At 42.8% G+C, this 17,385-nt stretch overlaps 1 protein-coding gene across 50 annotated transcripts in view; it reads right to left on the bottom strand.

Moving 5' to 3' along the window:
* Positions 1–17,385, bottom strand: part of LOC120926536 (ABI family member 3 binding protein) — a 454,839-nt gene that overhangs the window by 120,333 nt on the left and 317,121 nt on the right. For 48 of the 50 annotated variants that reach the window (XM_040336550.1, XM_040336548.1, XM_040336547.1 and 45 more), the window contains 3 exons: positions 12,861–12,932; positions 12,357–12,422; positions 6,458–6,526 (listed from right to left, as the gene is read on the bottom strand). In XM_040336550.1, coding sequence (XP_040192484.1) covers positions 6,458–6,526; positions 12,357–12,422; positions 12,861–12,932 — 207 coding nt within the window. The remainder of the gene's footprint in view (positions 1–6,457; positions 6,527–12,356; positions 12,423–12,860; positions 12,933–17,385) is intronic. The other 2 variants (XM_040336593.1, XM_040336556.1) reach the window with 1 other exon arrangement.

Genomic DNA, 17,385 nt, shown 5'->3' on the forward strand with positions numbered 1-17,385 from the left:
GACACATAATTGTGAAGTGGTAAATGATAAGATAGGGAGCTGCGGTGGCTCAACGCGATTGGCACTGCGCTGACAAGCCATTCACCTCTGCAGCTAGGGGTTCGAATCCCGGTCTCAGCTACATGTGAATTGAGTTTGGTGGTCTCAGACCGGCTCCCGGTGGGTGTGCTATGCGAGGTAAGCCTGCGCTTAGTACGCCCACCCCCCTCCAACAAAAACCACCACACCTACACGCACTTGAAATTGGGTTAACATTGACACACTTTGACCACGCGGTCTCTAAAAAGAGAGGCGAAGGACTAACGGGGCTGGTTGAGCGGGCTAGATCCTCTCACTCCCGTTGGGCTTCAAAGCGGAGCAGGTAGGGCGGGCTGTGTGGGAGGACCCCCTCACGCACCTGCCATTGCCACCCGGGGCATGGAGAAAGATGGCAGATTCTCTGGGGGAGGCCTGCCTACTCCCAACTCCTGCAGTCCGGCTCCTCTCTCGAGTACATGCACAAAATACACTTAAAAAAAAAAAAGTGGTAAATGATAAGTGGTTTTCAAAATGTTTATATAAATACATATTTGAAAGTGTGTTGTGCATTTGTATTCAGCCCCCTTTACTCTGATACCCCTAACTATAATGTTTACAATTATGTGCCACTTTGTGTTGGTCTATCACATAAAATGTGAAAAATTTCCAGGGGTATGAATACTTTTTAAAGGCACTCTATATTCATCAGCAGCCTAAATTGCTTCCCATCTAAGCACCAGGCTATTTTGAACTGGCAAAGTTCCAAGGCCAGGATCACATTAGAACGGTGGATCAGTTTTCAGAGGGCGGCTAATCACCATTTTTTTTTCATTGCTGGACAGCAAATTTGAGTGGAACTAATACGCAACAACCAGCAACCAGGTGTCTGGCTTGCGGTTGCAACACAGTCTCATTGAGCTGTATTACATTTGCCATGCCATGCATCTGTACAGCCCTGTAATGCTGTATGCTATGTTTTAGGTGGGCAGTAAAACTGCAGCTCAACCACCTGTTTTTACCTTCACCTGGGGCCTATGTTAACAAGGCCTAATGCTTCTAGAGGTCAGAGCTTGCCTGCTCCCCCTGCATCCCCTTACCACCTTCATGTTACTATTGGCGAATCATTATAACAGACTGCATAATGGCCAGGGAGGAGCTTTAGGTTCAGATGGACCTTGGACAGCAAGGTAACTAAATAACCAGAGTGAGGCACCACAGCAAATCTGACCCCAGGCATTGACTTAAATAATAGACTTGTATTTTGACATTTGAGCAATGCCGAACTATGACTTAGCCGAGACCTCGCCATGCCTCTAGTGTGTTTCTGTGTTCCTATGCTTCCAGTGAGTCTGACAGCTGTACACTCCAGTCAGTGTCTGCATTCTTGACTCTTTCTGCCCATTTGTGACCCATGTGTTTCCTGCACTCCTGTGCCTTCAGTGACCCCTGTACTCCTGTGCCTCAAAAAAAAAAAAATAGAAAAAAAAATGAAATGGTGCATATTTCCATTTCACTTTTGTGCACACCTGTGCCTGCTCATGCCTAACTGTTCTCCATACTCTTGTTATGTGCACTTCTATGTCCAGCTTATGCTGTACACCTGAAAGCTTAAACGTAAGTGGATCTTATTTTTTGTACTTTGTAATAAATACTTGATTTCAACCACTCTTAAGCCCATATTTTTGTTTTATATGTGCTTTCAGAGACCCCTGAACCTCCATCCCTCCAGCAACCCCTGCACTTCTGTATTTCCAGCATCCTCTGTGATCCTTATGCATGCCAGTAACTCAAGCATTCCTGTGCTTTCACTGACTATTACGCCTGCACTTTTGTGCCTCCAGAGACTTTGAGACCCCAGTGTCTCCAGCAGCCTCTGTATTGCCAGCTACCTCTGTCTCTCCTGCGGTCCCTGGTTCTTAGGTGCTCCTCTGACTCCAGTGACTCCTATGTTCCTATATTACCCAGTAACCCCAGAGTATCCTGTACTACCAAGTGAGCACAGAACACCCTGTGACACCCAGTGATCCCAGAACATCCTGTGTCACCCAGTGACCCCAGGGCATCTTATGTCTTCTAATAACCCCAAAGCATTCTCAGTTTGCTAGCGAACTCACATCTGCCAGTGACTGTCTCATGCTGTGAGACCCTGGAGCTTTCCGTGCCAGCCACCATCTCAATTGTACTTTTGGCTCCTCTGTGACACCTGCATCTTCACATAACCTCCTCCAGTACTCCTCTAATTCTTGAACTGACTCTCTGCCAGTGGGACAGACCCATGTCCATGACACCATCATTGATCCATTTATACTGTAATTAAAGCAGTTGTGCTGAGAATGCTGAGAAGTTCAAGTTTTTGTTTGATGTGAATGCTTATTCAGAGAAAGGACACCCAAATCGCTGGTTGAGCTAAAACTGCTTAAATTACCGGTACATAAATCTTGATATTAGGTTTTAGCCTTTCAAAAATAAGCAGGAACTAAACGGGCAGTTGATGTTTAAACAGAAATAATCTAAAGCTTAAAACTTTCTCATGGGGCCCTTGTGTTCATTGCTTGTACATATGACTCCTGTTTAAGTCACTTACTAAGATTGCTAAAGTAATTGGGAACTGTATTACAAAGAATGATCCAACCCATTTTGATGTAAACATTTGTGACACACTTTGGCTCTCATGAAAAGTTTATGGTTAACTCGATTATGCCATTTAATCTAATCTATTTTAATATGGGATTTAGATGTATCCCTATTTTAAGACAGTAGTGAGAATATAAATATGACAAAAATGACTGGAAACAGCTGTCTGTATGGTATATACTAAGCACTCCCATATAGTGAGTTTTGAGATTTATTTCAACCAATATTATCGTTATGCTAACAGAGATTAAAGTACTAAGCTAATAATGCTTTGCAAGTCAAAGAACTTATTTTTGTAGGTTCTTGGCAGGAGGCTGAATATCCCTCATTACACAGGATACATTTACAAATTATTTAAAACGAATATTAGAGAACCTAAATGTACATCACTCTTACATAGTGTGGGGCATTTCATGCAAACTAATTGATAATTTCCTTTCTAAACATTTCAAACCAAAATGAGTTTGGATGTTTTTACATGGTAATTATACTACTATCAGAAACTCTTTAGTGTGGTAATAAATCTGTGAATAATTTACATTAGTAATTTATTAAGTCAGTGTCCAAGGCAACTTGTTCAAAATGCCTATTCATTCATTAGTAACCAGTGTGGGGATTCAGGCACCACAAAAAAAAAAAAAAACATAGCCCTACATGTACTGAACCTTAAAGGGGTTGTAAATGTTATTTTTTTCTAAATAGGTACCTTTAAGCTAGTGCATTGTTGGTTCACTTACCTTTTCCTTCAATTTCCCTTCTAAATGTTTTTTTCCTTTGTCTGAATTTCTCACTTCCTGTTTCTCCTCAGTAAGCTTTCCACCATCATCCGAGACGTTCTGGCTGGGGGTTAGTCAGCCTGAACAGCTTACTGAGGAGGAACAGGAAGTGAGAAAGACAAAGAAAACAAAGAAAACAACATTTAGAAGGGAAATCAAAGGAAAAGGTTAGTGAACCAACAATGCTCTAGCTTAAAGGAACCTATTTAGAAAATAAAAAACAAACCTTTACAAACCCTTTAACTTTAATCACTTCAAGACTGGTCTGTTTCACCCCCTTTAAGTTCAGAGCATTTTTCAGCCCTGTCATATTTTGAATGACAATAACTGCACTATGCAACATTGTACCCAATTTTTTAATTTTATATAATTTTTCAAGATAGATAGAGGTTTTTAGTTTTTGTTATTTAAAGGAAAAAAAGTGTAAATTTAAAAAAAAAGGGTTTTCTTAGTTTCTTTTATAAAACTTTGCAAAAAAAATTCAAAATGGATTCTGCTACATTTCTATGGTAAAAAACAAATACGTAGTTATTTCGTCTGTGTGAAAGCTATAGAGTCTACAAACTATGCTATATATTTGAAAATTATTCAGTCCTGAGGGAAAAAGTATTGGATCCCCTGCTGATTTTATGCGTTTTGCCCACTGACAAAGAACTGATCAGTCTATAATTTTAATAGTAGGTTTATTTGAACAGTGAGAGACAGAATAACAAAAATATCAATGAAAAACGCATTTAAAAAAATGTATAAATTGATTTGCATTTAATGAGTGAAATAAGTATTCAATCCCCTATCAATCAGCAAGATTTCTGGCTCCCAGGTGTTTTCTATACAGGTAACGAGCTGAGATTAGGAGCACACACTTAAACAGAGTGCTCCCAATCTCAGCTTGTTACCTGTATAAACAATACCTATCTACAGAAACAATCAATCAATCAGATTCCAATCTCTCCACCACGGCCAAGACCAAAGAGCTGTCCAAGGATGTCAGTGATAATATTGTAGACCTACACAATGCTGGAATAGGCTACAAGACCATAGTCAAGCATCTTGGTGAGAGGGTGAAAACAGTTGGTGCGATTATTCGCAAATGGAAGAAACACAAAATAACTGTCAATCTCCCTCGGTCTGGGGCTTTATGCAAGTTGCAATGATCATGAGAACGGTGAGGGATCAGCCCATAACTACATGGGAGAATCTTGTCAATGATCTCAAGGCAGCTGGGATCATAGTCACCAAGAAAAAAATTGGTAACACACTACGCTGTGAAGGACTGAAATCCTGCAACACCCGCATGGTCCCACTGCTCAAAAAAGCACATGTACAGGGCCATCTGAAGTTTGCTAATGAACATCTGAATGTTTCAGAGGAGAACTGGGTGAAAGTGTTGTGGTCAGATGAGACCAAAATCAAGCTTTGTGGCATCAACTCATCTCGCCGTGTTTGGAGGCAGAGGAATGCTGCCTATGTCCCCAAGAACACCATCTCTATTGTCAAACATGGAGGTGGAAACATTATGCTTTGGGGGTGTGTTTCTGCTAGGGGGACAGGACAATTTCACTGCATCAAAGGGACGATGGACAAAGCCATTTCCGTCAAATCTTGGGTGAGAACCTCCTTCCCTCAGCCAGGGCATTGAAAATGGGTCGTGGATGGGTGTCCCAGCATAACAATGACCCAAAACACACGGCTAGGGCATCAAATGATTGGCTCAAGAAGTAGCACATTAAGGTCCTGAAGTGGCCTAGCCAGTCTCCAGACCTTAATGCCATTGAAAATATGTGGAGGGAGCTAAAGGTTTGAGTTACCAGAAGTCAGCCTTAAAACCTTAATGACTTGGAGAGGATCTGCAAAGAGGGGTGGGACAAAATCTCTCCTGAGAGAAACACCAGTAACAATGTAGAAAGTGGTCACCTTCCTAAATGCTGTCTTTCTACAGCTAGAATGCTTAGAAATAGCTTTCTAATTAGGTCACTGTTCAACTTCATAATAAATTCCCAGAGAAGAATGCAAACCTTCAGGTGACCAATAATTAGCAAACTAGAAAATATTCTATCATTGATTTTAATAAAGGTCTAGAAGTAAAAATCAAATCAAAAGTTGAATTGCACGCTAACAGCTAAAATACGCAGAAGACATTTTTATAATGGTGCTGTTTTCCCTTAAAGGAGCTGTATCTCTATTTATCTAGCACTGAGATTTAGCCCTGGTTCACTGATGTGTGTTGATGCGATCTGCTGCGGGTGTCAATTAAAAGTTAGCAACACCCCAAAAGCAGATCACTAAACACAGTGCAATTACCTGAACTGGATTGCATGGTTGTAAACACCAATGTGAAAAAATAGAAGCTGCCTGCACCTTTTTCATGTGGACGCAGTGCAGTGTTATTCTACCGGTCTTCTGTTTTTAAAAACAATATAATGTTCTGGAGACAATCAGTAAATCTACAGTCTATTTTTTTTCTCATGTTACTAGAATATGTGAATAGAGTTTGTATATAAAAGTTGGCTTGGGAAGGGGATCCAAAGCTGGCAGCCTGCCTATGGCTTTGCTTGCTCTTAATCTGACTGTGATGGCAGCTTCTCTTTTACAATCCTAACAAGATCTAAACAAATTGTAGCCCTCTTCTCTGGCATACTGCAAAGTCCATTTCTAAAATTCAATTTTCCTTAAACTTGGAAAATGTGTATCTAATTTACTGACTTGCAGCTGACATATTTTGCATGTAGACGTCGATTTACTAAAGGAACATTTATTGAGCTGGTCTGATGTACTTGTGGTTATAAAGCAATCAATTCAAATTTCCCTCACACGACTATGCACTGGAAATGTACAGTTTTGCTGGGCTATTGTGAAAATCTGGTAATTCCTTACAGAATTTTTTTTTTCAGATGTATGCATATAGTTAAAATTTCAGAACACTTGATTACTGCTACAGCATTACACCAAAATATCCAGAACAAAGTGCATGTTATATCATTAGTGAGCTCTGTTTATTTCAGTTATTGACAAACCTCATCAGGAATTACCTGGGATTGTGCCAGGCACCCAGTTGAAGTCTCCAGTTGATCCTTGAGTTGTTCCATTCTGTGCTGAGCCTGAGAGGTTAAATGTGAAAGAAAAGATTTGTTTAAGTTTGGAGCTAGTATGTCTAACTTAAGGAAAAATGCGATAATTACATTTCTTTGTTTCGTTTTGAAATTAGATATATAATGTATTCATTCCTGAATAATGAGGCTTTCCTTACAACACCTAAACAACAGACTGCAAGTAACTATACAAGTAACTATACTTCTACAACTAAAAGAAAATAGTTTTTTTACACTTCTCAGCCATGCAGTAAGGAATATTCAATTAAGACAGAGAAAAAAAAGTACAGTTTAACCACTTAGGGACCGGAAAATTTTCCCCCTTAATGACCAGGCAATTGTTTTGTGATACGGCGCTGAAAACTGAGCGGTCGTGCGACGCTGTACCCAAACAAATTTGCTGTACTTTTTCTCCCCAAAAATAGAGCTTTCTTTTGGTGGTATTTGATCACCTCTTTGGTTTTTATTTTTTGCACCATAAACAAATAAAAGCGCCAATTTTGAAAAAATATATATTTTTTACTTTTTGCTATAATAAATATCCCCAAAAAATATATATAAAAAAATGTCTTCATCAGTTTAGGCCAATATGTATTCTTATACATATTTTTGGAAAAAAATCGCAACAAGAGTATATTGATTGGTTTGCACAAAAGTTATAGCATCTACAATATAGGGTATAGATTTATCTCATTTAATTATTATTATTTTTTTTTACTAATAGTAATGACGGCGGACAGATTTGACACCTAACTGACATTTTTTACGCTTTTTTGGGAACCAGTGACATTACTACAGTGATCTGTGCTAAAAATATACACTGTTATTCTACTAATGACACTGGCAGGGAAGGGGTTAACATCAGGGGCGATCAAGGGCTTAAATGTGTTCCCTCAGTGTGGGCTGCCTGGAGAAACACACAGATCCATCTTCCTGCATATAATGGAGATTTGCCTTGTTTATACAGGCAGATTCCCATTCTGTCACTGCGGGGAAGATCACGGGAGGCCGTCGGACATCGAGTCTGCCCCATCCGCTAATTGGCTCCCCCGCTGGCCAGGGGGCGGGCCCACAAATCGCTGTGTACGAGCCGACGTACAATGATGGCGATTCGCAGGAAGCAGCCACATTGCCTCAAATTATTGCACAAATTATTATTTTTTATGTGAACTGAAAACAAATTGGGTTACAGTACTTTGCATTTCATCTTATCTTTTAGTGTTACTTTATTGAGTACGCTTGTGGATAGACAAGTGATTGAAATCATTTTTGCAAGTCTCTTGATAAAACCCTTACAATCCACTTTTTACTATAATAAGGCTTACCTGTAGCTACTCCAGATATTTCCTATACCTGCATGGTTTTGGAGATATCCCCTGTATCAGCATGTGCCAACATCATAGGCACATGCGCACTGAAGCAATGGAACTATCATGCCATTGCTTCAGCTATGGCATGAAGCAATGGACGCCAATCATAGCGTCGGAGCCCACAATGCCACTCAGAAGTAACTCTGGGAGCGATGTCGCCGGCCGGACCTGTGTACAATGACTGCTGCGGGGGCTTTGAGCTAAGGTGAGTATTTCATAATTTCATATTAAACCTCAGATATATAAAATCTAATCAGCATTGTGCTTAAAATTACAGTACACAAATGAAGCAAATGAAACAGGTACTCTATTTAAAATCAGGTGCTTAATAGCTGTTTTTCAACTAAAGGCATCCTGCAGAGTAAATTTGCACAAATTAGATTTGATATCCTGTCCAGGAAAGTATTATGGTTAGGTATCATACAAGTAAGTGAGAACTGCAACAATTAAAGGCATTGGAACTACATTTTCTGTTTTGGTTTACTGTGACTGATACAAGATTAAGTTTACAAAATGTTTGGTGTTACTTATGTCATCTGAATAGCATATGCGTTATTAGTCATGCCTATCATTTCTTTGTTTTTGACATATTGCACTGTAACTCGCAAACCGGTGATAAAGATCCCTCAACAAGAACCCTCTCCCTGATATCAAAATACTTTGCTCTTGATCTTCTGGATTCTTCCCAATTGCAATTATCCAGATCTAATACACTGACAAAGAACTTCAGTTTCCAAAAATAATTAAAGAACAACTTCTGTAAAAGCCCTCCATTTGACCCCCTCTCTCTCCTTATCAAATTACTAAATATAAAAATATATGTCAGATTCAGATTTCTCCCTTTCACCCATTCCATCTTGTATATGGTTAGGCAGGATTTGCAGGATCTTGGCAGCAAACTACCTCTGTACTGGTATACCAAATATCAGGCAGGCTGAGATAGCGTGAAATGGGAGAAGCCTGAGATTTCTCTTTATTTTTATTCATTTGATGAGTGGAGGGAGAGGACTTCTATAATAAAGTAAAGTTATCCTTTAGCTACCGGTATATATAATAATCATGCTTTAAAAGAAAGAATCAATCAGGAGTCATCTTTTGGTGTTGTAATAGCTGCATTAGTACTGAAGAAATTTGGGTGGGGATGTTACTCTTTTGGAGTCCCCAAGAAATGTAGCAGTCAAAACATGAATTAAACTGTCATCAATCATAAAAAAGACTGGACAGTACAGTTTTGATAAGGTTGGCCGTTGAATACTGAATATTTAATAAAAAGCACAAATATATAAAAAATGTACAGTATATGGAATACAACACAAATGCTATCAGCAATAAATAACAATACTATGAATCGCAACTTGTGAACTATGGTAAGCGTTGTTCCCAAGTGTTTAACATCGCTCAGTGTATAACTGCGCCAAACTACTTTAACCGAAAGACTTTCAGGGGAAAAAAAATAATAAAAAAATCCTAGAAAAGGAATGATAAGTTTGGTTGTAAAAACGATCACATGATTCCTATAGTGAAAATATTTCATACATTATTTCAGTAGTATTTAATTTAAAACACAAATTACTTTAAATAAAAAGAGAAAATACTTGAATGTTTTTTTTTTTAGATAATGCATAATAAATATTAAAATGCTATTATAAAAATAAATTCCATCATATAAGGATCTTCGTGGGCTGGATAGACAGACAGACCAGGTTCTATTCAGAGGCTTTCAGTAATCCAGATTAATTCTCTGGGCACATGACAAAATTGAAATGTTTCAGACATAACAACATACACTTGAGAAGTTTAAGAAATGCTGTCCCAAACCACAACCGCAAAATGTCAGTCTTGCTGGTGGGACTGTTTTTCCACATGATTACCATCTTTTACAAAACTACACACTGGGCAAGTTACCATTTTTATGTAACCACAAATTAAGATTTCTATCAGAAAATTTTAAATTGGTTAATTTGTCAATAAACTGAGAGGCCCTAAAAACGTCCTTGAAGCAAAACAATAAGCCTGAACATTCATCTAAGAGTAAAAGTCAGTTCTTAAAGAAGACCTGTCATTATGCTATTTTTCATGTGTTTGTTCTATACATAACGTTATACTCAACTCAGGTGCTACTCTCTTGGTTAATTATATGATGATGAGCTATTTGACCCACTAACAAAGAACTACAGGAGACTGGAATTTAGCTTTAATAATTTGAATATTTATATGTTAATATGTGTTGCAATATTGCTGTGAAGGAAACTAAACAGATAAAAATTCAAATTAAAATCAGGTGCCCAATAGTTTTTTTTCAAGTAAAGGCATTCTGCAGAGTAAATCTGCAGGAATTAGAAATCCTGTCCAGAAAGGTCTTAAGGTTAGTTATCATACAAGTCAGTGAGAGCTGTGCAACAATTAGAGGCATTGGAACTACATTTTCTGTTGTGGTTCACTGTACCTGATACAAGAATAAACTTACGAAATGTCTGATTTTACTTATGTCACCTGAAAGGCATATGCGTTATTACAGTAGTTATGCCTATCATCTCTTTTAATTTTGCCCGATTCCACAATGACTTGCAACCTGGTGATATAGGCCCCTCAACAAAAACCCTTTTCCTAATTTTAAAATACTTTGCTCCTGAACTTCTGGATTCTTCACAATTGCAATAATCCAGATCTAATACACTGACAAGAACTGCAGTTCCCAAACGTAATTAAAGAACAACTCCTGAATTTCACCCCCTCTCTCTCTCCTTATAAAATGTATCTCTTTAATTTATTTCATGAATTTTAGTTGGAATGTGAATTCTGGTGGCGTCACAATTTTTTTTCTTGGGGGGAGGGGTTTAGCTTTCTTAACCACTTAAGACCCGGACCAATATGCAGGTAAAGTACCAGGCTCCTTTTTGCGATTCGGCACTGTGTCGCTTTAACTGACAATTGCGTGGTCGTGCGACGTGGCTTCCAAATAAAATTGCTGTCCTTTTTTCCCCCACAAATAGAGCTTTCTTTTGGTGGTATTTGATCACCTCTGCGGTTTTTATTTTTTGCGCTATAAACAAAAATAGAGCGCCAATTTTGAAAAAAATGCAATATTTTTTACTTTTTGCTATAATAAATATCCCCCAAAAATATATAAAAAACTTTTTTTTTCCTGAGTTTAGGCCGATACGTATTCTTCTACATATTTTTAGTAAAAAAATCGCAATAAGCATTTATCGAATGGTTTGCGCAAAATGTATAGCGTTTACAAAATAGGGAATAGTTTTATTGCATTTTTAATAATATTTTTTTTTTACTACTAATGGCAGCAATCAGCGATTTTTTTAGTGACTGTGACATTATGGCAGACACATCGGACAATTTTGACACATTTTTGGGTCCATTGTCATTTTCACAGCAAAAAATGCTATAAAAATGCATTGTTTACTGTGAAAATTACAATTGCAGTTTGGGAGTTAACCACTAGGGGGCGCTGAAGGGGTTAAGTGTGACCTCATATGTGTTTCTAACCTTAGAGGGGCAGGGCTGGAAATGTGACGTCATTGATCGCCTTTCCCTATATCAGGGAACAGACGATCAATGACAGTGGCACTGTGAAGAACACCTCTCCCCGTTCTTCAGCTCCAGGAACCGATCGCGGGACTCCGACGGCGATCGGGTCCGCGGGTCCCGCGACCACGGTCAGGGAGCTTCGGACAGGGTCACGGGCGCGCGCCCGCGACCCACGGCTTGGTTGTCCGAGGGCTGGTCAATAAGTGAGCTTGGAGTTTTCCTTGGATTTATCCTTGGCTTTTTTTCTAACATATGTTGCCTTCCAATGCTGCTTGCTGCAATGGCCAGTTATAGGTGGGGGCAGTGGCTTTCTTTTTTGTATTATTGTTTTATTGGTCAGGCAATGCACTGACATCTTTGCAGCCATTGTGCTATGTGCTGGGTGTGCCTCTGTACTTTAGGAAGGGGTTGGCTCCCTTCAGTCCATCTGCCCTCCATTTATCTATCAGAATGCATGTGCTTCCATTGTGGAGTCACTCATAAGCTAGTGATAGGACTACAGATACCAGAGTGCCTTGTCCGGGCACTTGGCCAAACATCTTTGAACCCAGGGCAATATTAACTTCATAATTCATATTAACCACATGCTACTGTATGTCCTGTAAGCCTATAGTGGCAAGGCCTAATGCAAGATTATCATGGGGCCCCTGTCAACCCATTGGCTGAACAAAAATAAAAAACTGAATATTTATATACAGCTTAATAAAATGAAAAAAAAAAAGCAGTGTCTGCTGGACTGGTAAAAGATGTTGGAGTCCTAAATTGCTATTTTATATGGCACCTGTTAAGGGATATTACATACAAGGCTGGAGTTTAAGGGACAGTTCACTCCAAATGCTGGTGCTTCACATAAAAAAACATTTTTAAAAACTTCTAACACTTATAACTCTACAAGAGAGGTACTTCTGAACAGTTGAAATTACCGGGTCGGGTTCTTGGTCTAAGTGATGTCCTTGGTCTAGAAGAGCTATGCTGCACTCTATAGGTAGCTGAAATCAAAAAGAAAATTTAAAATTACATTAAATGATATATAACTTAATCATCTGCGATTGCCGAGACCATGCAGTTCATTGAAGCAAGATGGCGTTGATAATGAAATGTTGCCTCTGAAATGTAAATATTTATTTTAACCATAAAAAAAGAAAATGATGAAAACTTTTTCCCAGGATGGTTGAAGATGGTTGATGATAATGGCATGCTAAGTTCTCAGCAGTTTGCATTCATAAAGCAAGAGGATGGTTGAACAAAGAGATGACAAATAAAGCAAAACATTTCAAAATATTGTATAAGCAAGAAAAGACTTGCAAGCTCCCATTATGATCAAATATAATGTAAAAAAAGAGAAAAATGAAGGCGACTAGATCTGCATTGCAAAACAAAATATGCCATTCCTCATACACCGAGCAAAATTGTTGTTTATCTTTTACCCAACGTTGCTGCAGCAGTCACATGTGGAATTTTAGGCAAAGTAGTAGTTTCCTTAGGTGCTGCAGTAGGAGCTGTTAAGAAATAATCAAAAGTCCTAAAACAACCGGAACACACACAGACACATCACATCCACCTGTAGAAAAGCAACATAAACACCTGTGCAAGTATGAAGAAACACTCCCTGATATATTGTCTTGCAAGCGCAATAAGCCAACTAGATTGTGTATTTATATTTTCCTGTTAAGCAAAGCATAAATGAAAGGAAAAAAAATTATAATAAAAAAAAATGAAGAACTATATGGTATGAAATATGTTCTTTGTGTACATTCACTGGGTTTCTGATATTTGTGTTGTTTTGTGTGCTTTTTCAAACAAATCATTAGAGCTGAGCTCTGGACACAAAAACTGTAATTTTAATATCCTCCTCATTAGCCACAAAGTATATAAATTCACCTTTTCAGTTCCAAATGACTTTACAAACCCAGATGTTACCTTTGTAAATAGAGCAAATATATCGTCACTGTACTACACATAGCTTGTGTACAGAGGAGATCTGAGGGTGGCACCCAGCAGGTGTTCCCACTACAGATAGCATGCAGAAAACTACAGGGGGTGGATACAATACCATTCACCCTGCACAAGAAAATAGAGCAGTAGGAAATGTTCTATATTACAGGAAGCTCATGCACAGAGGCAAAGTGCAGGAGTTGTTCTTTTCTAAATTACTGCACAGATATGGAAGAAACTCACAAAGGACATCAAGATTCAAGTAAGAAAACGCATGCCTTTTATATTTAGACAATAGTTGTTAAGCCTGGATTTAATTAGTATAATGTAGCTAAAAGAGGTATAAATGCAAATGAAGCCCGCGCAACAACGAAGAAAACTATACAGCAAGCATATGCCTTCTGTGTATTACTCACAGCAACATAATGCAAATTATTAGGGTTGTCCCGATACCACTTTTTTAGGACTGAGTACAAGTACCGATACTTTTTTTCAAGTAGTCGCCGATACCGAATACCGATACTTTTTTTTAATGTGTCCCCAAATGCAGCCATGTCTCCCCACAAATGGAGCCATGTCCCCCCACAGATGCAGCCATGTCCCCCCCATATCCAGCCATGTCCCCCCCATATCCAGCCATGTCCCCCCATTATCCAGCCATGTCCCCCCCCATTATCCAGCCATGTGTCTCCCCCCCATCCAGCCATGTGTCTCCCCCCCATCCAGCCATCTGTCTCCCCCCCATCCAGCCATCTGTCTCCCCCCCATCCAGCCATCTGTCTCCCCCCCATCCAGCCATCTGTCTCCCCCCCATCCAGCCATCTGTCTCCCCCCCATCCAGCCATGTGTCTCCCCCCATCCAGCCATGTGTCTCCCCCCATCCAGCCATGTGTCTCCCCCCCATCCAGCCTTGTGTCTCCCCCCCATCCAGCCATGTGTCTCCCCCCCATCCAGCCATCTGTCTCCCCCCCCATCCAGCCATCTGTCTCCCCCCCATCCAGCCATCTGTCTCCCCCCCATCCAGCCATGCCCCCCCCCATATGCAGCCATGTCCCCCCATTATCCAGCCATGTCCCCCCCCATTATCCAGCCATGTGTCTCCCCCCCATCCAGCCATGTGTCTCCCCCCCATCCAGCCTTGTGTCTCCCCCCATCCAGCCATGTGTCTCCCCCCCATCCAGCCATCTGTCTCCCCCCCATCCAGCCATCTGTCTCCCCCCCATCCAGCCATGTCCCCCCCATATGCAGCCATGTCCCCCCATTATCCAGCCAGTCCCCCCCATTATCCAGCCATGTGTCTCCCCCCCATCCAGCCATGTGTCTCCCCCCCATCCAGCCTTGTGTCTCCCCCCCATCCAGCCATGTGTCTCCCCCCCATCCAGCCTTGTGTCTCCCCCCCATCCAGCCATGTGTCTCCCCCCCATCCAGCCATGTGTCTCCCCCATCCAGCCTTGTGTCTCCCCCCATCCAGCCATGTGTCTCCCCCCATCCAGCCTTGTGTCTCCCCCCCATCCAGCCATGTGTCTCCCCCCCATCCAGCCATCTGTCTCCCCCCCATCCAGCCATCTGTCTCCCCCCCATCCAGCCATCTGTCTCCCCCCATCCAGCCATCTGTCTCCCCCCATCCAGCCATCTGTCCCCCCCCCATCCAGCCATCTGTCTCCCCCCATCCAGCCATGTGTCTCCTCCATCCAGCCATGTGTCTCCCCCCCATCCAGCCATGTGTCTCCCCCCCATCCAGCCTTGTGTCTCCCCCTCATCCAGCCATGTGTCTCCCCCCCCATCCAGCCATGTGTCTCCCCCCCCATCCAGCCATGTGTCTCCCCCCCATCCAGCCATGTGTCTCCCCCCCATCCAGCCATCTGTCTCCCCCCCCATCCAGCCATCTGTCTCCCCCCCATCCAGCCATCTGTCTCCCCCCCATCCAGCCATGTCCCCCCCCATATGCAGCCATGTCCCCCCATTATCCAGCCATGTCCCCCCCCATTATCCAGCCATGTGTCTCCCCCCCATCCAGCCATGTGTCTCCCCCCCCATCCAGCCTTGTGTCTCCCCCCATCCAGCCATGTGTCTCCCCCCCATCCAGCCATCTGTCTCCCCCCCATCCAGCCATCTGTCTCCCCCCCATCCAGCCATGTCCCCCCCATATGCAGCCATGTCCCCCCATTATCCAGCCAGTCCCCCCCATTATCCAGCCATGTGTCTCCCCCCCATCCAGCCATGTGTCTCCCCCCCCATCCAGCCTTGTGTCTCCCCCCCATCCAGCCATGTGTCTCCCCCCCATCCAGCCTTGTGTCTCCCCCCCATCCAGCCATGTGTCTCCCCCCCATCCAGCCATGTGTCTCCCCCCATCCAGCCTTGTGTCTCCCCCCATCCAGCCATGTGTCTCCCCCCATCCAGCCTTGTGTCTCCCCCCCATCCAGCCATGTGTCTCCCCCCCATCCAGCCATCTGTCTCCCCCCCATCCAGCCATCTGTCTCCCCCCCATCCAGCCATCTGTCTCCCCCCATCCAGCCATCTGTCTCCCCCCATCCAGCCATCTGTCTCCCCCCCATCCAGCCATCTGTCTCCCCCCATCCAGCCATGTGTCTCCTCCATCCAGCCATGTGTCTCCCCCCCATCCAGCCATGTGTCTCCCCCCCATCCAGCCTTGTGTCTCCCCCTCATCCAGCCATGTGTCTCCCCCCCCATCCAGCCATGTGTCTCCCCCCCCATCCAGCCATGTGTCTCCCCCCCATCCAGCCATGTGTCTCCCCCCCATCCAGCCATGTGTCTCCCCCCCATCCAGCCATCTGTCTCCCCCCCATCCAGCCATCTGTCTCCCCCCCATCCAGCCATCTGTCTCCCCCCATCCAGCCATCTGTCTCCCCCCATCCAGCCATGTGTCTCCCCCCCATCCAGCCATCTGTCTCCCCCCATCCAGCCATGTGTCTCCCCCCATCCAGCCATGTGTCTCCCCCCCATCCAGCCTTGTGTCTCCCCCCTATCCAGCCATGTGTCTCCCCCCCATCCAGCCATGTGTCTCCCCCCCATCCAGCCATGTGTCTCCCCCCCATCCAGCCATGTTTCCCCCCCATATGCAGCCATGGCCCGCTTACCTGCTACCGCCGACTGTGTACAGTACTACGGCCAGGAACATTACAGCTTTGAATAGCTTTGTAATGATTGGAGCCGCGCTGCGTGTATAGACACTCCCCCTCGCTCGGGATTGGACAGTTCACCCGAGCAAGGGGGAGTATCTATGCGCGGCGCCAATCATTACAGCTATTCAAAGCTGTAATGTTCCCGCCCGTATTACACAGTCGGCGGTAGCGGTAATGCGGCGTAACGGCGTCCGATCGCGGCGGTGGTTTGCGGCTCCGGTGGCGGCGGTCGGCGGCGGCAGCGGCGGCGGCGGGGCGGGGGGGTGCTGGGGGGTTAAGTATTCTATTTGTGTATCGGGGCGGGGTATCGGCGTCTGAGTACCGCCGAAAAAACTCGGAATCGGTCCCGATACCGATACTAGTATCGGTATCGGGACAACCCTACAAATTATAATTAAAAATGTACCACGATCATATTAAGGAAACAATCAATCTATAACCATCGATCAACTAGTACACAAACTGTGTATCAACCACCTCAATAAATATTCAGTCCCAACAAACATCAAATTAATTGACATTGAGGAGAATTGAGATCTTATCCAGGCAGACTCAATATGCAGCCATCCTTTCAGAAGACATGACCAGTGCTTATTCACCGCAAAGCATAAGTATCAACTACTCAAAGACAAAGTGCTATGACCACGAAACGCGTCGGGAGGACTCCACTGCCACCCCATTTTGTATACAAAGTGCTTTTATCTCCAGCCAAATGTAAGTTTGATAGCTGCAAATAAATAATCCCATTTTAAACGGGATTACGCTATGTGACCACTTTTTTCTGCTATCTCTATATACCACTAACACATTGTGAGGAAAAACCAGCCTGGGGACCCTATTTTCAGCATAGCATCCAGTCTCTTTCCATCCACCT

This window comes from Rana temporaria, chromosome 2, assembly GCF_905171775.1.
Source record: "Rana temporaria chromosome 2, aRanTem1.1, whole genome shotgun sequence".
NCBI lineage: Eukaryota > Metazoa > Chordata > Amphibia > Anura > Ranidae > Rana > Rana temporaria.